General features: G+C 39.0%; 1 protein-coding gene and 1 pseudogene across 1 annotated transcript; one reads left to right on the top strand and one right to left on the bottom strand.

Moving 5' to 3' along the window:
• Window positions 1-8922: 8922 nt before the first annotated feature.
• Window positions 8923-9657, bottom strand: LOC145113126 (subtilisin-like protease 4; annotated as a pseudogene).
• A 3391-nt stretch (window positions 9658-13048) lies between these two features.
• LOC145113125 (uncharacterized) lies at window positions 13049-13879 on the top strand. Its single transcript, XM_079049250.1, has one exon. The coding sequence runs from the start codon at window positions 13049-13051 to the stop codon at window positions 13877-13879; it is 831 nt and encodes a 276-aa protein (XP_078905376.1).
• Window positions 13880-22994: the final 9115 nt, after the last annotated feature.

The following is a 22994-nucleotide window of genomic DNA, read 5'->3' as shown; positions in this document are numbered from 1 at the left end:
ATCAATGTGCCGGTTAACCACACACGCTCCATTGATCCATGATTAACATCAAGCTACCCTTTGCCACCCTTGCTAGTGCCAAATTAGTGTGCTGGTTAACCACACATACTCCACTAACGACTTAACAAGGTGCAAAGTGCAATTTCATGGGTTAGCACCAAATTCACATTTTTCCTAAGTAACTAAGATTGGGAATTTATAAGTGTTTAGTTACTTAGTACTTCATTGTACTTTTAATGATGGTTTAGTGTCCTATTCTACCCGTTCGGAAAACGACCCTCCACCAGTCAGGGAAGCGGTGGGTGAGAGTGGACACCCATTAAACCACCATTTTACAGGCAGTAACCTTATACCCCCCTTATAGACCGGCTTCGTGAATGAGGCCTACTAACGGTAAGACTGACCTTTTAATTATACATATATAATATATTAGACTTTTAATTTTATATAGTATAAGGGTGTACTTTAAACATTTAAAATACTTGATGGTTTAATCTATTAATAAATTATACTCTTAATTTAATTAAACTTAAACCATATGATTATGGATTTAATAATACTCTTTTAATTAAACATTTAATTAACTATTAATAAAGTCCATAAGAGTTAATTGAACTTATTCAAAAAATATCAAGATGCTAAATCAAATTAAAACTATTTAATTAATTTTAAGTTACGAACCCATGAGTTACATTTTTGAAAACTTTTCAAATTACTAGGGTTTCAATGAATTTAATGTTTCTTAACTAAGACTTTTCAACTTTTAAAACTTGAGGGCAAGTTTTGTAATTCTTGAAAACTTTTGAACTCCATAACTTAAGGAGTTAATTTGGTTTATGAAGATGAGACTTTTCAAGTTCCATAACTTACGGAACTATTCAAAAACATTAAGATCACTTTAACTAATATTTATTTGTAACTCCTTAAAAAAACTTTTGAGTTCCAAATTTGATGAAAAAAATTTGTAACTCTTGAAAAACATTTAGAGTCAACTTATAAACTTATAAAATAACCATTTTTATCTTTTACCAATTTGATCATAATACAATTCTTGTAGTAACATAATTTCAAATAAAAAATTACAAATAATTAGCTTTATCATATAAACTAGTAATTATCTTAAAATTTGACAATTTATCTTTTAATTTGATCAGAATAATCATTACCATATGAGAAAAAACAGATTTTATGATACAAAACAGTTTGTGGTAATGATTCTAATCCAGTTGAGGCCAAAAAACCCGAAAAACTGCCAACAAATGATCCAACTCGACGGGTCGGATAATTGACTCGACGAGTTCATCACTTATGAGCATGGACTCGACGAGTTCATGTATAGACTCGTCGAGTCCTCCTGTCAGAGTGCAGTTTTTTGACTTTTCCAACTTTGAACAATTAGCTATGCATCTATATAACAGAAAACTACCCATGGCTCTGATACCACTATTGGGTTTTAGGTACTTTAACACTCCTATGGTGCACATACAACCCTAATAGCTTTGGATCTATGTTTTCTCTAGTTATACATGCAACAAAATTTTCCAAAGCATGAAGCCTACAACTAGCATACAATTTGACATATGAATCATAAAAGCAAGTCAGAAGATTACCTCTTTGTTGTAGCTTGTAGGAATTCGTCTTTCAAGAGCCTAGCACCTCAAGTATGATGCCTCAAATGTCTATAACAAACCATGAACAAGAGGAGGAATTTGAGAGAGAGGTTGGAGACTCAAAATCGGCTAGAGCTTCTAAGAACTCTTATTGCACGATTTTACGCTATGGGCTAACATATATATACAGTGTTGGATTCCAAGGGTCATGGGTAATCCATACACATAGGTTATGATCCATATCTCATGTGGGCTAACTCTTCATGGATACTTACATAAACTTAGCCAATCATGGATCAACAGCCCAAACAATATATATATATATATATATATATATATATATATATATATATATATATATATATATATATATATCACTGATTTACATAATCAGTCCCCGTTAATTTAATTAATCTCTTTTGATCACTAAATTAATTCGAAATTAATTCTTGATCAATACTAATTAAATAATATGATTTCTCAATTAATATATTATACTTATAATATATTAATAAATAATAAATAACCTCTTTCTCAAATATCCATCCTATCAAATTGTTCCAGAGTGTTACAACCCAAATGGACCATGTTGTATTGGGTCAAGTACATATCAGTTATAGTTATGGGCTTAGACACATAATCCAACAATAACTTCAACACCTATGAAATGATGGAGTATGCCAAGATCTTTTAATGAAAATTTGTTGCTTAAGGCATTGATGAAGTGATTTAGAAATATGGAATCATTTCCCGTGAGAACAATATCATCTACATAAACCATAAAGTAACAAGTGACATTTTGACATTTGTAGATGAAAAGAGAGGCATCGATAAATGATTTTGAAAGCCAAACCGAAGAAGGAAGGTGGTGAGCTCGATATACAAGGCTTTGGGAGCTTGTTTTAGACCGTGTATGGATTTTTTGAGCTTACATATGTGGTGGGCGAATTGGGGATGAACATACTTGGAGGTTGAGTCATAAACACTTCTTCGTGAAGGGTTCCTTGAAGGAAGGCATTGTTGACATCTAGTTGTCGTAATGCCAAATTTTTTGATAAGGCGATGGAGAGAATGGTATGAATGGTGACAGGTTTGGTGACATGACTGAAGGTATCAAAGTAGTGTTTACCATACTGCTGGAGAAAGCCTTTAGCAACGAGACGTGCTTTATATTTGTCAATGGAGCCATCGGGTTTTCGTTTAACACGAAATACCCACTTGAAACCAATGGGAATTTGAGATGTTGGAGGTACAAGTTCCTAGGTTTGGTTTTGAAGAAGGGCGTTGAATTCCGAGTCCATGACATTACGCCATTTGGGGTCTTTTAGAGCTTGGTTATCGGTAGATGGCTCGAGTGTTGGTGGAATTGGATGAAGGGTAGTGGAATTGATAAAATTAGAATTGTAATATTTGGGATTCGTTTACGGGTACGTTGGGGAGGTAAGGTAGTGGTCTGGGATATTGGGGAGTTTAGTTGAGAGGTAGGGTGAGATGGGATGATAGGTGAAGTGGAAGAAGATGGTGATGATGGAGTAGTGAAGTTATGGGAGTTATTGGGTAAAGAGGAAGAAGATGGTGGGGATGGGACGAGGGTGACGTGTTTGTCATCGGTGTAGGAGAAGTTGGTAGGGAAGTATTTGTCGGAGTAATGATATGTGTAGTGGAATAAGTAGTATATGTGTTACAACTAGTGGTGGGAAGTGGATTTTGGTCTGGGTCAGAATGAATAGATGGTTTTGGAAGGAATTCGGTAGTGGTAGGGAGAGGTACTGGGGTGGAATTAATGGTGGTGTAAGGGAAAATATGTTCTACAAATTCAACATGTCGTGAATGGTAGAGACGATAGGAGACCGGGTCGTAGCATTTATAGGATGATTTAGAGGAGGAATATCCAAGAAAAATACACTTGGTGGAGTGTGGGTGAAGTTTGGTGGAGGCATAAGGACGCAACCTGTAATATCCCCCTCTGGCACGTATTACAATATTGTCCGCTTTGTGCTCCCTACACGAAAACTTCCCAGGCGTTCACCTATCCCTGAATTGCTCTCGCCCGGGCACGCTTAACTGTAGAGTTCTTATGGGATCTGCTGCCTCACGGCTTTAAAACGCGTTGTGACAAAGAAGGTATCCACACTCCTTATAAGGAAATGTTTCGTTTTCCCCATTATATGGTTCGACGTCCCTGTCGAACACATCGACTCGTGCCCCAGTTCTGATACCATTTGTAACACCCCCCTCTGGCACATATCATAATATTGTCCGCTTTGGCTCCCAGCACGAAAACTTCCCAGGGGATCACCCATCCCTGAATTGCTCTCGCCCGGGAACACTTAACTGAAGAGTTCTTATTGGATCTGCTGCCCTCACGACTTTAAAACTCGTTGTGACAAGGAAGGTATCCACACTCGTTATAAGGAAATGTTTCGTTCTCCTTCCAAGCCGATGTGGGATCAGGTGACACCCCCTCTGACACGTATCACAATATTGTCGGCTTTGGGCTCCCGGCACGAAAACTTCCCAGGGGGTCACTCATCCCTGAATTGCTCTCGCCCGTGCACACTTAACTGCAGAGTTCTTATGGGATCTGCTGCACGCACGACTTTAAAACGCGTTGTGACAAGGAAGGTATCCGTACCCCTTAGAAGGAAATGTTTCGTTCTCCTTCCAAGCCGATGTGGGATCAGATGCAACCCATCTTCAACCCCCCATTATAGGGTTCGACGTCCCTTTCGAACACATCGACCCGTGCCTAAGCTCTGATACCAACTTGTAACGTCCCCAAAAATTATGACATAATTTTTCTTTTAAAAATAGATAAAATGTTAATACATATCATTTCCATAAAACCATGGTAATCAAGATTTAGCAAAACATCATCGAATTAGAGTAAATCACCGAATGTGGAAACATGTGGTGTGTGCCTTGCAACCTTCCTGAGCTCTTCAATTTGAAAACAGAAATACATGAAACATAAACATAAAAGCATAAACACAAAGCTTAGTGAGTTCCCCAAGATAGCACATACCATACATAAATTATCACATAACGGGCCCCACCCATTGAGATATGGGCCCCGCCGACACTCGCCTAATGGGCCCCGCCCACTGAGATACGATCCCCACCCACACTCGCATAACGGGCCCCGCCACTGAGATACCCCCCTCCCCCACACTCGCATAACGGGCCCCGCCCACTGAGATACGAGCGCCGCCCACACTCGCATAACGGGCCCCGCCCACTAACCTTATATCCATGTAAGCATATACCATTTAAATACATGCAAAAATCACAAAGATAGTAGCATATTGCACAATCATCGGGCCCTGCCCACATACAAATCATATAAGCATAACCTGATACTAGCATACTCAATAACCATCGGGCCCCGCCCAGTAAGCATACAAACACATACACATGCAAGAGTCACGCATACATCTAGCACCCTACATAGCAACCATGGGCCAACATTGGTGCCTTCAACCCACTAAACACAGTAAGGAAACTCACCTCACACTGCTGAATCCCGCAGATAAATCTCTTGCTGCTGGCTGACTGAACCCCGAACTATCAAAAATCAAAACAACACCCAACCAACATTTGGGTCCCAAACCATAATCATAAATCCATTACTAGGGTAAATGGCCAATTTACCCCTCACCTAGTTTTGACGAAGACTTAGGCCCAAACCATATGACCCACAAGGCCCAAATACCAAAAACCACCCAAGGCCCAATCCATGGCCCAGTTTTCCAAATTGGGCCCAAAACCCGTGTAGGCCTTCACAAAATAACTATCACACCAAAACCTGATTGCCCAACATGACCTAAGACAACTAAGCCCAAAAGATGGCCCAAACCTAAGCCAAACATCCAAAATCCCTCCTGATTGAGTACGTGGGCATACTCAGCTGTATGCTAAGCGTACTCGCAATTTCTCTTGTATGATGCGCGTACAAACTTGTACGCCCAGTGTACTCATCCATTAAGCCAAAACCATTGTCAAGCTCTTAATGCTTAAGACCAAGAGTCCAAACCACAGATCTACTTCTTAATGAACGTCTAGAACCATAAAGTCATTGACTTCATGACTGTGCATGCCCTAAAAGAACTAAACTTCAAGATAAAGCATTATAGTTTCACCAAATGGACACAATCTCATACATGGGGGATTCCAAACCCTATAGGAGACAACTTTATGAATCTAGAACCTCAGAAACACCAAGAATGGCAACTCATAGCTCCTGGAGTGGTATCAAACCACTAGATCTCATTTCTTGGGACCAAAATGAACCAAAACTCATACATAATAGATCTAAGCCATTAATGAACAAGATCATAACTTTTTACCTCAAACAAGCTGGAAATGAAGCACATAATCAAGATCCACAAGCTCTTACTTGATCCACAACCTTGGACCAAACTCCATCTTCTTGGAAATAACCCACAAACACCAAGATGCACATAATGAGCTAAAAAACCACCATGGAGGCTAACGGACGATTTCTAGGGTTTTGAGTACTAGGAGGCTGGTAAAGAGGCCAGCCAAAAAGACTTAATGTGCTTATATAGGGTACAACATCCAAACTAGGGTTTTCACTTTACCCCTCGTACGCCCTGCGTACTCCTCGTAAGCCCAACATACGAGGTCTCGTACCCCCGATCCAATCATTGCAGTATGCTAAGCGCACACCACATTACGCCCATCATAATTCCCTTCACATAAGTACGCTGCACGTACTCCCTAGGTGCGCCCCGTGTGCTAGGGTTTCCCCTTAAACTCTTAAACACTCCGAAGGCCATAACTTCTACTTCATAAATCTGATTCCAAAGATCCTTGTATCCACGAAAAGGTAACGAGAAGCTCTAAACTTCAATAAACTCGTACCTGTCTTACCATATCCCGAACAAACATCAATTTCCCATAGAAGCCCGAGCTGACAGATTACCAAAATATCCTTTGGCTCCAAAGCACAAATCGAATATGCGGATCATCCAACTTATGTCATCAACCCCCAAATGAGTCCAAATCTCAATTCTTTAGGGGTACTAAGTCTGCTAATACCTAATCCTTGATCACCACCCCGAAATGGGAAACAATTCGAAACAAGGCGTTACACAACCACGGGTAACATAGACAACTAAACGATTTTAGTCTTTTGTAACCTAGTGAAGCATTGTATAGTTGCTGGTATGGGGATTGAAAATCAAGAATAGGTGTAGGTAGACGATTGATAAGGTGAATTGTCGTTTGAAATGCATGGGAACAAAAGGTAAGAGGCAACTGGGCATGATGTAAGAAGGAAATACCAGATTCTACAATTGTTAGGTCATATTTTGTTGGTTTGGGCTAGGCATCCATTTGTATAGGTATTGTTAGTTTTTGTATGGGTTGTTTGGTGTGTTTACGCACTACTAGAAAAACAGCCTTTTACGACGCGCAATGCCCATCGTAAAACGCTCAGACGACGCGTAAATGTGTGTCAAGGAAGGCCCTGTCTATAGACGACGCGCATTTACGACACACATTTATGACGCTCATTTACGACATGCAATGTGTATCAAGGAAGGCCCTGTCATAAAGGAAAACGACACGCATTTTTGTGTCGTAACCTTACGACGCGCGTTTAGGACACACATTGCGTATCATTAAAGCCACTGTCATAAATGAAGATGACACACATTTGCGTGTCATAAACTTCAGCAACCATTTACGATATACATTTACGACGCATCTTTATGATACTCATTTATGCATAATACAAAAATATGGAAACAAATATATACCAAAACAATCAATTTCATCCAATAACATCATGTCAATCAAGTTATCAAAAAAAATGTTATATATTGATATTAAGGGGATCTAATAGTACATTGTTATTAAGAAGTTTTCCCTAACAATATAACATGATACTACATCCCTAACTATATAACTTGATCCTTCGTGTCATTGGTTTGCCACCTGGTGTACCATGTAAAAATGTTAAACTGCGTGTCATGGGCAGCTGTCCACCGGGCGTGGATGGCAAGTAAAGGCTTTAAGCATTAGCTGAAACAAAATAACTTTTATTAAAACAAACTTTAGAAGTAGCTTATAAGCCATAAAATCCTTGGCTATTTGCACAGCAAGCTAGTTTCCACCAACAACATGGGAAGTGAAAAGGCGTAACATCCACTTGTGAAGTTTCTAAACCAGGCTACTCATTTGGCATCATTAACATTCCGAAATAATTATTTTCATGGTTATTTAATAATAAAATTTAGAATGTGGGGACATAAAATAAAGGAAACATGGACAAAAGACAAACATCAAACAATGACTCTGGTTGTCTTGTTCCTAATCTCATAATTGTAACAGATCTTTTTGTTCGTCCCAATACGACTAAAGGGTTGTATGGGAAACATCTTTATTTTATATATAGATGTCAAATTTGAAATGTTGATGTATAGATTCGATATTTTGTTCGGTATCTATATTATAGATTACTATAATAACAAGTATATATTTAATAAATCTAGATTTAGTCCCTACTTTCATCCTAATGGTTTTTATATATTGTATCAAAGAGTGTACATCTGGTCAAGAGGAAGTACCTGATCTGGATCCATGACAGCAAAAAGTTTTGATGCAACTGCTATATCTGAGAGAGAAAGAGCAGCATGTAGCTCATTTTTTACTATTCCACCCGGTCAGATTTGAACAAAAGATAAACTAGTGAAAATGACTATTTTACCCTTCTCAATCCTCTTCAACCAAGCATTTCATCAAATCATGAATAAAATCATAAATAAAATCCAAAAAAATAATAATAATCTTATAACTAAATCTTACCTGACGAAGGAGTTCGCAACCGTCTATAGTGAACTTAGTGACGCCATGTAAGTACTATCATTCAGAGAAAAATGAAGTTGAAGAAGTTAGACCACATGTACCAATAATACATAGACAATAAATTAAAAAAATAAAATTTAAATAAATCACCAGAAAATAAGATTAGAATTTTTCACAAATTTGACTGGTAACAAAATATTGATGTGTCATCCGATTTGACTTGACGTAATAATAACAGCAACATACATAACTTTAAGAAAAAACAAAAAACAATATTTTGACGGGTTGAGGAGGGACTTTTAACAATAAAAAAAATTTGAGTGTACCTACCTGTCCAATGGACAAGAGGGCATAGATGAGAATGTAAAATGCGGGGCCTCGAGCTGTTGTAGTGCTTTGCTCTGTCCAGTAACTTAACCATGTGCTACTTGAAATTCGAAGGACTTCGGTTGAAATATACCTGTATGTAACAACCACGGCCCTAAACTTCCAAAAAAATCACAATATTGAGATTTAGCTTGCTGGGATTAACACTAACAGATACTCCTTTTGGTGCAACAACTTTAGCAACATACGATGTATAAGCTTCTCCAACATTTGTCAATGTCCTTGTAAACGTTTGAGATGATCCAAGTTTAACAGAAAATGAAGGATAATTCAACTGGCCTTCTGGCATGCTAGATTTAGTTGAACATTTAATCGACCCATGTGCAATGATCCCAACTTGTTCATCACTATACCCAAGTCCACACAAGTAGGGTATGTAATCATCAGGCTAGATATCATAGATTAATCCAGGATCATTGGCTTTTGATGGGTTAACATGACCTGAGCCCATAGAAAATAGGTCAGTTGGTTGGAGTGTTTCATCTACTATTCGTGTGCCTTTGAGATTAACAAGGTCTGCAGAAGTCATTATAGCTGACTTTATAGCTGCTGGTGTCCAATAAGGATGAGTAGCTTTCAGCAATGTTGCAACACCGCTGAGATGTGGGCATGACATTGATGTTCCAAACATCATGTTAAATAGAGATTTTGTGTCTGTGCTTCCAGGAAGTAGGGTTGTCCATGCTGCTAGAATGCTGACACCTGGTCCAATAATGTCTGGTTTCAGAATTCCTGGACTCACTGTATTCGGACCTTTTGAAGAGAATGAAGCCACAGATGGAGTTAAAGGGTCTCCAATTACTGTTCCTTTGAACAATAAAGCTGCCATTGGTGCAAGTGTTGAGTTGATGTAAGTTTTAATCTTCAGTCCAGCTGCCAAAAACTTACCTGTGTTGCAGGGAGGACATGTGCATCTGCATCTAGGCTGAATCCCTGTGGTTCTTGGTTCATCAATATCATAAATTACCAACAGTCCCTAAAGTTTGTTTACCTTGCTAAAACCTTCTAGCTAACAATGCCGGTTTTCCTATCTTCTTGCTTGATAAGAAGAGATTTATGATTCTTTTTTGATGATGTAACTGTAATAGTGGTTGGATCATTTATTGAGTCATGATCAAAATATGGTTTTGAGGATGTATTGGTTGTGCATTCGGTGGTTCCACTTCCATCCATTCCACCCACCTTTTCCATTAAGTTTTGAATGCATTAAAAAAATAAAATTGAAATAAATTAACCTCAGCCTCAGCCTCATGACCATTAACAAGTACACCACCATCTGAAGAATCATTATCCTTATCCTTTTTACCAACAAATTCCTCCTCCTTTTTATTCTCTTTTTCTACATCCTGTCTTCAACAAAAATATAAATATATAAATATTAAAATAGAAAATAAAATACAAGTATATACTCAGTCAAAACAGAAAAATCAAACATAAATTTACTCTATTATTACCTTTACAAACATAGAACAAACAAACTACCTCAAAATTTCAAAAAAAATTTCACCATGTTCCAAAGCTGCATCCCACATGATTTTGAGTGATGATATTAAGGCGTTCTCTCATGATATCCAATGATGGTTAAGATAGGAAGCAAATTCGATAAAAACATGTGTGAGAAGATGGAAGAAACTCTATTGAATCATTAGTTTTGTAAATGTAAAGCTTTGAAGCTAATCCACCAAAACCTTCTATTGGTAGATGCTTTAAAGATGTCCAAAAGAACAAAAGTACCTTTCTCTGATTCCCTGTCATATCTTCAATAATCTGTATAGAATACACATCTGTACAGAGCTTCCACCAAAACCTTCTATACGATTATGTATGATGTTATCATTTGAGAGGCACAAAATACACATCTGTACAGAGCTTCCAAGTCAAACATTTAACATAATACTCATTAAAAAAATGCATACTTCTAAGGTCTCAAATTTAGACTATAAACTAGTTCTGGACAGTAAAAACTCAACCAATGTGATTCATACTCAACTGTGAAAACATTAATAATAAGTATTTACCTGTAAATCTAAAGATTTCAAAAATCTACACTTCTCAAAAGGTATACCTCATGTGCATCACCAGCTATGTCAGGCTTCCTTTGGGATAATGCCCTGAACCATGGTTCCTTTTGTTCTGAAAACAGATAAAAAGTAATATTTAAATATGTATTCTCAAACATCCACTTGGGAAAAGTAGTTTGTATTGGGTCCCAATATATTGATGTAATCAAACATATCAAGACTTAATCAGTTAACATAGACCTATTCAGAAAGATCATTACTTGGTTGATTACATATTTAATAAAAATGACATTCACCCCACACTCCTTTACAAGTTCACCATATGCCTCTGTAACAATCATATTAACATGGTTTACAACTAGGACTTCCATTACAGAGGTTAATTCATGCCTCACAAGGGCTATGCAGACCATTAAACCGACCTCAAACATGGGAATTAATACCTTTCAATTTCACGAATAATTTAAATCATCAGTAGTTGACCAAATAAAAGAGTATGTTTGATATTTTAGAGCTTCGAATAAATGGATTAAGAGATGTTCTTACATGTTCAAATATATTGAAGATCTCGACGGTTCATCCCTTTCTCACAGAGGATACAGAGTACATCAAGCAAATTCTCGAAAGGTAACATAAGGCGATGAGGGCATCAGATGGAGTGTCGACATGGGTAAATGTTGACTCAAGCCCTAGAAATCGCTCCAAAGGGGTCGACGAGGGGAGGGGGAAACAATTTTCAGTGTAATATAGAGGAGGTTGCTTCGAGCCCTAGAAATCACACGACATCAAGAATAATGAAGAAGCGAAGGGGGTGTTTGAGAGTGATGTATGTTCTTGTTCTGGATGTGTAGCTGAGAGGTATCGTGCTTGAAGGTGGTTGCAATCAACCTTTATTTTTGGTAGAAGATAGGTGAAGCGAGGAGTTCAATCGATGTTTTTAAAGTGAATTCGAAGATTGGAGAGCCAAAGAGAAGAGAATCACAGAAGCGTGAAGTGTGGATTGAGTTTGTAGGGTTCAATGGTGGTGGTGATGGATTACGGTTTGCAGAGAAAATGGAGTGAAAGAATGAAGGGAGATAGATCTAGAGGAGACAGTGCAGAAGCAGGGAACTTCAAAATTTTAGAATTTCAGACGATTTCAATTTCCCTCTGCAAAAGCGCGTGTTTGTCTAAAAAATTATAAAGCAACGGTAATAGAGGACACACATTTAAGATAAGCGCCCTCCGTGTTTGTAATTTTTTTTGTTGGACACTAATTTTAGGGCAAGCATAAATGCGTGTCCTCTATCCTTCATATTTTGCAAAAGTGACATTATTTTTTAGGGCACGTACAAATATGTGTCCTCTATCAACGTGTGTCATTGTTTGCGCGTCATTAAAGGGCTGTTTTCTAGTAGTGACGGTTGGGTGAACCGAAAACATGTTGTTTTCGGTCCAAGTGGTGTTTGCGGCTGCAAGGATGTTTGCAGTCGTGAACTGTTTACGATTTACTGTTCCCTATAAATATGTGTCAGTCTTGTCAGAGTAGTTAAAGGTTGTATGTGTGTGTTCCATTGTACCTGACGTTTACGGCTCAATACAAACGTGTGCAATTTGGATCATTCTTGCTTCTACTCCTTCTTATTCTCATTGATTATAGCATGTTCTTGTGTTTGATCACTAGTTGGTTCCAGATTTGGGGGCTTACAATTGGTATCAGAGCCATACTAGTGTCAAAACTGTTCAAGTTGTGTTTTCGGTTGGAGTGTTCTTCATTTTCGTGGTTATTCAAGCTTGGTTACTGAGTTTCTGCTGTTGATCGTGATTTCAAGGTCAAAGGAATCAAAGATCTGCTTGAAATAAGCTGTTTTCAACAAATTCTGGGTGTTTTTGGCTGTGAACTGTTCATCAGTTTACGGCTGTAAACTCGTATTCGACCGTAAACCTCCTTGTGTTTACGACTGTAAAATGTTTTCGACTGCAAACGTGCTATCTTCGGCTATGAATCCTTGATTTCCACGATAAACTGATCTTTAACTGTAAACTGCTGTGAGCCGTAAACTGTTCTCAACCGCAAACACGTGTACGACCGTAAACATTTTCGGCCCTAAACCTTCTTTAGTTGTAAACCTTGTTCTCGGTTGTGAACCTCTTTTCGATTATGTTTTCTTTACAACTTTTGCTTTCAATCAATTAAGAAAATTTAAAGAAAAATAAAAAATGGAACCACAAAAAATGACAGCTCATCAGGAGTTAGATGCAATCATGGGAACTACCACAAGAATCCCGCGTCTTCTGTCAGCTGAAGGATTTCTTGAATGGAAGTACATAATGGAGAAATACATCAAAATGAAGGATTTCAAAATATGGCGCAGCATTCTGAAGGGTCCAGTTAGAATCACAACCACTCTTGAAAATGGAACCATTACTGACAAAGATTTTGCAAATTACACATATGCGGATGTCGAGAAAATTGAAGAGCAAGAAAAGGATCTCGCAACACTTACACTGGCTTTATCTCCGGAAATTGCACAAGGATTCAGGGAGTATGACTCGGCCAAAGCTCTGTGGGAAGTATTGATTGAAGTTTATGAGGGAAATGAAGACATGAAGCAGAGCCGACAAGACATGCTCAGACAGAAGTTTAACATGTTTAATCATATTCTTGGAGAATCATTGGAGGCTCAATTTAAGCAATTTATTACTCTTACTGTTGAAATGAGTTTTGTTGGAATTTCAGTGCCACGATCTGAGATTAACAAGAAACTGCTGAATTCTCTTCCTAAGTCATGGGACATGAATTTCTCTGTTATCAAGAAGACAAAGGATCTCAACCAACTCAGTCTTGCAGAAATAATGGCAATCATTAAAGCCTGTGTTCTTGATAACAAGCAAAGGGAAATTAACCATGTGAACTCCTATTCGACTGCAAATCTAGGGATTTCTTCAAACAATGCCTTTTCATCCTTTACTACTCCACAAAATCAAGCTTTGCTGTTTCACGACCACCATCCCATGTTGTTCCACAATCCATGCCTTATCCACATGTAGCATCCTCCTCAAAATCTCATGTTACCACCTCTGCTCCTAAAGAAGCCGAAGAGAACATGGCCCTAGCTTCTCGCCTGGCGAATTGCTACAATGCCTTTGTGACTGGAGAATTGACTCCTCAGATTTCTTTCGCTGATATTGATCAGATTCACCCAGAGGATGTAGAAGAAATGGACATTACCTGGCAGATCACAATGGCGGTATTTAGGGCTAAGCAATTTTCCAAGAAAACTGGAAAGAATAATTGGGGCATGAATGCAGAAAAGAAGGTTGGATTCAACAAAGGAAAATTGAGGTGCTTCAACTGCCACGAGCCTAGTCATTTTTCTCGTGATTGTCTAAAGCCTGATAGAAGAGTAAATCATGAAAAGACAATGGTGCCGGTTGGAAATAACAGATGAACTACTGCTAACAATGAGACTGCAAATCTGGCGGTGGTAGCTCAGTCATTTGATTAGGAAGACCAAATTCAGGCCTAGAACATTTCAGGACCTGAAAATGCACATTTGGCCCAGATAAGTGAAGTCACCGAGGAGAATGTTTGAGAGGATCCTGAAGAAGAGATGAGAGTGTCCCTCCTCCTTTTAATCACAATTACACTGCTATCCCTATGACCCAGGAAGAGATGGACATAGAGGAACATCTTGTGTATGGAAAACCTGTTGTACCTGTGTTGGATAGTAGTGCTAGGGAAAAAGATACTAACATTTCTACTTCCTATGCAGATTCACCTTTAAGTCAAGGAAAGCAAGCTTCTGAAGAGAGTGTTTCTAATAGTAATCTTGTTTCAAAATCTGATGTTTCTGTTTTAAACAATGATGCTTTTGTTTCTAACTCTAAAACTGATGTTTTGCATTGTGATTATTCTGTGTCAAAGTCTGATGATTCAGATGTTTTTGATAAGTATGGTGATGTGTTTGATAAACCTGATGTTCTTGTTACTAGCACATACACTCCACCTACACCTGTCACACAATCTGAATCTCGCACATGCACTTGTGGGAAGAGTCAGTGAGTTAATAGGATCACTAGACCAGAAAAGAGTGGTACCAGTTTTTATGCTAAGAAACAAACATGCTTTAATTGTGGAACTGTTGGTCATATTGCACGCAATTGTCCAAATCAGGCATTTGTTCCTTTTTATGCACAAAGAAGAGAGAACAAGTCATGAGGAAGATCTCTCATTAGAAAATTCTCGAGATCTCGTCTCGTGATGATGATTGGAATGTCAATAAAGACAGAAAACGGGATGAGCTTGAAAATAATAAACATGTTTTACATGAAAACATAATAGGTACTTTAACGAAACCGAACGTGGCTAAGCCAAGATCGGATTCGTCAAAGTCTTCGTATGGGTCTTCGGCTAATCTTAGACGGAAACCCAAACGATCAAAACCAAATAAAAATGTTTCAAAATCACCTGTAAATGTTTCCAAACCTAACTATAAATGGGTGCCCAAACATTTAAATGTCCAATCATCTCAGTCTTCTATATGTGCGTCTGGTAATCAATCAAATTCAAAAAGTGAAAAAGACATTCCTGTTGCTAAAAAGGGAAAACCCAGTGTTTCAATGACCTGGGTTCCAAAAGCTAATTAATCTCGCACATCGTGTAGGAACAGCTGCGGAGGAATGTCGTCAGACCCTGGTATGTCGATAGTGGTTGTTCCAGGCACATGACAGGAGACATCTCCCAACTGCATGACATTCTGAATTTTAATGGGGGCTATGTTTCCTTCGCGGGAGGAGAAGGCGGGAAGATCACCCAAAAAGGAACTGCCATAAACGGAGTGTTAAGCTTTGATAACGTCAACTATGCTCCCGAGTTGAAGCACAGTTTATTGAGTGTCTCACAGATCTGCGACAAAGGCTATTCAACACACTTCACTAACAAAGAGTGCCTCATCTTGAAGCCTGGAATCGTTATCCCTGAAGATTGGATCCTGGTGAAATCTAAGAGGGATGGAAATGCATACATCATAGACATGAATCATAATATCCCGGAGCAAGTTACATGTCTCTTCTCTAAAGTCTCTGAACACAATGCCATGTTTTGGCATCGTCGTCTCGGTCATACGAACGCCAAGAACCTGAATCGTCTTGCTAAAAATGAGATCGTGCGTGGCCTTCCTGTCAAAGACTTTATCACTTTTGAAAAATGTGTGGCGTGTGCACAAGGCAAACATCATTGCAAGCCCCATTTGCCAAAGGCTATCAACACAACCAGCAAGGTTCTTCAATTGTTGCACATGGATTTATTTGGTCCGGTCAACGTTCTTAGCATCAACAAGAGGTCTTATTTCCTGGTTGTGATAAATGACTACTCGCGGTTCACATGGGTTTTCTTCTTATCCAACAAGAGTGGGATCGATGATCTGATCAAGAAGTTCATTGTGATGATTGAGAATCAAACAAATGAGAAAGTGAAGGCGCTCAGAACTGATAATGGCACGGAATTCAAGAACATTGTTCTGGATCATTTCTGTGCCGACAACGGTATACTGCGTCAGTACAGTGCCGTTTGAACTCCTCAGCGAAATGGTGTTGCTGAACGGCACAATCGTACTCTAATAGACGCTGCAAGGACGATGCTCCGTGATTCCAAACTTCCGGTCTTCTTTTGTGCAGAAGCGATCAACATTGCCTGCTACGTCCAGAACCGTGTCCTGATTAACAAAGACCAGATGAAGACCCCATATGAAATTCTGTACAATCACAAGCCATCAGTTGCTCACTTCAAAATATTTTGATTTCCTTGCACCCTCCATCACTTAGATTCCAACCCAAGTTCAACTCGAAGGCTGATGACTGTTACTTCGTGGAATATGTTGCGCGCAATGCTTATCGTTTCTACAACAAGAAAACCAAGCAGATTGTGGAATCTTTCGATGTGTGCTGGCTGGAAGAGAATGAGACAGACGCCCGAGTCGGTCCTGACTGGTTATTTGATTATGCTTCTTTATTTAAAGCATTTAATGTGTTTTCAGATGATGTGTCAGGTTCTTGCTTAGGTACGAAGGTTGTTCTTGAAGATGAAGAGGAAGAGGTTCTGTACATACCACTATTGGTGCCTCCTACGTCTCCTTCGGTGGATGACCCTGTTCCAAGTACTTCTTTAGATTCCCAAAGTCAAAGAATCAATCCTGATGCTGAAGCCACTCCTCTTACTCATGCTGAAAGATAGTTCATGACCAGAGATACTTCCGCTGCTACTCAATCTTTCATGGAGCTTCTCTTTCCCGAGCCAATAGAAAATAAGTACGTGGCAAGCACCTCTCACAGTTCCAAATCGTCTAAGGCGGATGATTCAGCAGATGACAGACTCATCAACATCAACCAACTTCCTATCACACTCAATGACCTCAGCCACGAAATTCCCACCAGACTTCAATGCGATTATCCGATCGAAAACGTCATTGGTCAACTAGGCGACGCAATTAAAACAAGGAGTTAGAGTGGAGATGTCAATACATGTCTCTACTCTTGCTTCATTTCTCAGATCGAGCCAAAGAACGTGGAAATGGCACTGAATGAGCCTAGTTGGGTTGATGCGATGCACGAGGAACTTAATCAATTTGAGAAATTGGGGGTATGGAAAGTGGTTGAGCTGCCAAAGGGCAAAAAGTCTTTGGAAACGCGTTGGGTGTTACGTAATTATAAGCAAGATGATTGTGGGGTAATTGTGCGAAACAAAGCACGTTTGGTTGTTCGTGGGTTTCGGCAAATTGAAGGACTTGACTACACTGAAGTGTATGCTCCTGTAGCGCGCCTTGAAGCTATCTGTATCTTCTTGGCTTATGCCTCCTACATGGGGTTCACCGTTTATCAGATGGACGTTAAGAACGCCTTTCTGTATGGAGCTGTGAAAGAAGAAATTTTTGTTGATCAACCTCCCAGTTTTGTCAACTCAAAAATTCCAAATCATGTCTACAAATTAGAAAAGGCTCTGTATGGGTTACATTAGGCGCCTCAAGCTTGGTATGCTACTCTAACAGATCATTTGCTCGAGCATGACTATACCAGAGGCACGATTGATCAGACGCTCTTCATAAAGCATGTGGACGCCGATCTCATTCTTGTACAGATTTATGTCGATGACATCATTTTCGGGTCGACAAGCTCAAATTTGTGCAAAGAGTTTGAGACCATTATGAAGAAGAAATTTGAGATAAGCTCCTTGGGAGAAATGACAATGTTTTTGGGGTTGCAGGTCCGTCAAGATTCAACCGAAATCCTTTTGCATCAAGCAAAATATGTTGAAGACATGCTTGAGAGGTTTGGATTGAAGGACTCCAAAGCTGCGTTGACGCTGATGGCTGAACGACCCTTGTTGTCTCCAGATCCTGATGGTGAATCCGTAGATCAAACAGAGTATAGATCGATGATCGGATCCCTGATGTATCTGACTGCGAGAAGACCCGACATCATGTTCGCAGTCTGTTAGTGTGCACGTTATCAGGCTAATCCTAAACTCTCTCATTTAATTACTTTCAAAAGAATCTTTAGGTATCTCAAAGGTAGCCCAAAACTGGGTGTTTGGTATCCTAAAAATTCTGATTTTTTGATTTATATGCATTTGCTGACAACAATTATGGAGGTTGTGAACTTGACAGGAAATCAACTTCCAGGGGATGTCAATTCTTAGGCGACCGTCTGGTGTCTTGGCAGTGCAAGAAAAAACAAACTGTCTCAACCTCAAAGGCGGAGGCGGAATACGTTGCTGCTTCTGCCTGTTGCTCTCAAGTAATTTGGATTCAACATCAACTGTTGGACTACGGTTTGAATTTTCTTGAAACCCTTATCTTCTGTGATAATGATGCTGTATCCAAATCGCTAAAAATCATGTCCAACACTCCAAAACCAAGCACATCAACATCAAAGTTCATTTTATCAGAGATTGTTATGAGCGTTCACTCATGCGGTTGGAGCAGATTCACATTGATAATGATGTGGCAGATCTGTTCACCAAACCGTTTAACAAAGCTCGATTCGATGTGCTTGTGGGCATTCTCAAAATGATACGTTTTGAAGACTGGTTTTTGTTTTAAGTAGTTTAAATTTGCGCATTTACTTTATTTTCTCTCTTATGCACAAATTTAGGGGGAGAAATCAAAACAAAACAAAAATTAGAAAATCAAAAATCCAAAAATAGTGTCTCATGATAGTCTGTCTGCATAGTCTGTCTGCAGGTGATGTGCTGGGAAGTGATATCAACCAAGTGATAACAGGAAATTTTAATTTGTGTAAGGTACCAACGCTAAACTGTCTAGGCTCTGTGTTCAATGTGCTGGTAGGCACGAAAGATTTAAATGGACTAGACTAGGCATAGATGGACTATGAAAAGACTTGACAAATATTGACTTAGATAGTCCCGTTTGGTATGACAATACGACGCTCAGGTAGATTGAGCAGTGAGATATACATGGGAATCTGCGGGCTACACTAAAGTAATCTGTATCTAGAATTGTGGCGTAACTTTTCCTCGATGTATGGACACATGTGCTTAATTCAGGTACTGATAGGGCGACTGGGGAATTCCAATAAAGTAGGTCTGTAGAAGGTTATTTTCTTGCTTTCTTTCTGTCAGTCATATGTTGCCTCCTCTGCGTGATTGGAAGAGATCCGACCTGGACCGCACCATATGCAACTCTATTTCTATGCATCTCCTTCTATATGCAATTCTTTCTGTCTGTTAGTCATATGCTGTCTCCTTTGCATGATAAGTTTTATCCGACCTGGAACACAGCATATGCAACATTCTATTTCTCAATCCTTCTATTTCAGTTAGTCATATGTTAATCCCTCTGCGTGATTGGAAGAGATCCAACCTGGGAATAAGACATATGCATGTCTAAAATCTATCTTCTTCCTTAATAATTGTTTGCTCATCTAAAGTAAGGAGTATTTTGGAAGTTCTTGATTACCGGGGTATATCAGGAAGCGGGAAACATGTTCTAGTACATCTAAAAATGAACATTCAATAGGTTGTCTGTAGATCTCACTGCTAAATTTAGGTGGACAACAATATCCGTGGTCTTCGTCAGCTAAATGGTCCTCTAGGAGTATTATTAAGGTATCTTGTTCAAAAGTCTTGTCACTAGTAACATGTCCAAATTCGTCACAATCTTTCGTTTTTAAGTGGACCATAATATCGGCGAATGACCAGATCTATTCATGAAGGTGGAGGTACTGAAAAACAGATTAAGGCTGTCTTAAAACTTTGATCCCAAAATCACGAAAATAATATTAGCAATGGTGAAAAGAAATGAGTATGATTTTATTTTATTTTAATTTTCTTTTCTAAAAATTAAAATTTTTAAAAAAATGTGTTAGTTTGAATTTAATTTTTAGATTTTATTTTTATTTTATTTTAATTTTTAATTTTTATTTTTAAGTCTTCCAAAATGTTTTCATTTTTTATTAAAATTGGATTTATTGGGCTTGGATTTGAGACATTTGAGTTTGCAGCCCATGGTCTATGGGCTGAGAATGGTCCAGCGTATATAAAGTTTGGTTTCCGGCTGTAAACCCTTTCACATTCATTCTTGAGTTATCGGCGGTAAACCCTTTCCAGATTCTCTCTCAACAGTTCTTCAATCCATTCATCGATTCATCATCTTCTTGTTGTTATTTTCTGAAATTGACCTGTGATTCGTGTAGGTACTGCAAAGGCGAACCCCACACAGTTGTTTTTCATGCGAATCGATTGCATTTTGATGGATTATTGAAGCAAAAACGTGTTTCGGCGATGAACAGCGTTTACGGCCGCAAACGCTTTACAGCTGTAAATCGTCTACAGCCGTAAACACGTTTACGACCGTAAACCCGTTTGCGACTGTAAACATGTTTTTAGCCATAAACTGATTTTTGATCCAAATTAAATTAAATTGAGGCGTAATTAATTGATAAATGAGAAAACTTAATTTTAATTGATTAAATCATTAGTTTTCTCACTTGGCTCGTTTGGTGGAGATCAAATGGCGAATTTGAAATTTTCTGACAACCACAACATAGCTGCTTTCCTGTTTGATCCACCAGCTGCACACCAAGAATTCAAGTCCATGATTCATGGACTCAAGAGATGCTGCCTTCCACATGCTTTCAGGATAAATCCCATCATCTGTCAAGACTTGATAAAGCAATTCTGGAACAAAGCCTCTGTGCAGAAAAGAGAAGATAGTGAAGATACAGTGGAATCAGTTATTAATGGAAAGAAGATCGTGGTGTCTGAGCAAACCATTCGTGAGGTGTTGCAGATCAATGACCAGCCTGGGTTCCCAATTGAGATTTCCATGGAACAAACAGAAGAAATTATCGAGAAGATGGGCTATGAAGGAGTGTTTCCTCTTACTGTGAAGAAGCTGTTGCCTCCTTACTGGTGATTTCTTGCTCACTGCTTCATAATCTGCATCTCAGGCAGGAGAGCTAGTGCTGATGAGATCTCACTACTAAACACTGGTGCTATTGCTGCTCTTACCACATGTCTTGATTTCAACTTTTCAAGATACATTTTGAATGAGATGATGAACAATCTGGAAGGAAAGAGGACAGATAAATTTTTGATGTTCTCGAGGTTTCTACAAATGATATTTGACTATAAATATCCAGAGTTGGAAAGAAAAGGAGAAAATTTAGACTTGAAGTCCTTGGGAGCAAATACTTTTGGGCTGATGAAACAAAACTGCAAGGGTACAAAATATGAATTCAAAGGAAAATACCCACTGTAGAAATTCGGCCTGTTTGTGGAGATTAATGATGCATCAGAATCAGAAAGCTCATCTGACGATGAAGATATTGAAGACGATGTTATTACAGCTTCTAAACATGAATAAGAACATGTTCCTCCTGATGATGATAAGGATGATGATGAAGTTGATATGGATTTAGGTGGTGATCTATCTGGATATGATAATGATGATTTATTCTTCAATATTGAGCAGAATGATGATTTAAGGCTAAGTAATGAGAATCTCGATGCTTTCTTTGACAATGTCCATGATGTTGTACAACCTGCAACGGAGACAGAGGGAGTTAGTAGTGTTCTCAAAGTGACGCATCCAACTTTTGATCAGATGGTCGACACTTCAGCGAATCTGGATACAACTTCAAGGATTCCTCCCCTTCCACTTGATACTCCAGCCTCTTTGCCATCTGAAAGTGATCTTATTATGACACAAGCCGCCCATCCTCCAATCAAAAGGAGTAGAGTCGATCCAAGGCCGGGAGTGCTGATCAGGGAACAAGCTCCGCCTGTCCAACAATCTTCTGCAACTGTTGCACCAACCCAACCAACCCATGAAGACAATCAAGTTTTGAAAGAAGAGCCAAGTGTTGTTCGATCTTTTTATGAAGTTAGGAGCTCTTCAGCTCCTGGGGGTTCCTCTCCACCACAACCTGCGCATGATGCTGCCTCCGAGAGGCTTGCTAGGTTTTTGGCCCAACAAGGTTCAGACCCTTCACCCCGAGGTAAAGGGATATCTATAGGTGAAGGAAGTTCAGAGGGAGCGGACCCATCAATTTCTGATCTCAAGGAGGAAATTGGTGTTCTGAATCAAAAACTCATTGAAAAGGACGTTTTGATTGGAAATCTCGACGTTCGAGTTTCCGAGCTTGAGGAAGAAAATTTGCTAAAATCAAAACAAATCTCTCCTCTACAACTCAACCTTGGAGCCTTGACCGCTGGTTACTACGACCGGAAGAACAAACTGATATCGGAATTTGGCGACAAATTCAAAACAACTGTCGAAGAACCAAATGCAGCAGAACCTTCTCATAGTGCTCCTTCCCAAGCTGCTCAAGATCCTCCTGTTGAACAACCTGTCAGAACAACCCGTACAGTTGATCGCTTTGAGAATGAACCTGCTCAAGCTCATCCAAGAATAACTCTGAAGCAAGGTCGAAGACAAGTTACTGCTCAACGAAAGGGAGGTTTGCTCTTTATGAAAAACTCCGACAAAAATGTTCGTGGAGATCAACCATAACTGTCGTAACTGAGCTCAAGCAAAAGAGGTTCAGGGTCAAATACGGAGACCGATCTGGAATTTTGATGTGGGGTTTTCATGATAAATTAAATGTTTGGGTGGTTAAGAGGAAGAGTGGAACGGTGGATTACTAC

Source organism: Lactuca virosa, chromosome 5 (genome assembly GCF_052849685.1).
Source record: "Lactuca virosa cultivar CGN04683 chromosome 5, Lactuca_virosa_CGN04683_v6, whole genome shotgun sequence".
Lineage (NCBI taxonomy): Eukaryota > Viridiplantae > Streptophyta > Magnoliopsida > Asterales > Asteraceae > Lactuca > Lactuca virosa.
The sequence above is the reverse complement of the archived record's forward strand: the minus strand, read 5'-3'. Positions and strand labels throughout refer to the sequence as shown.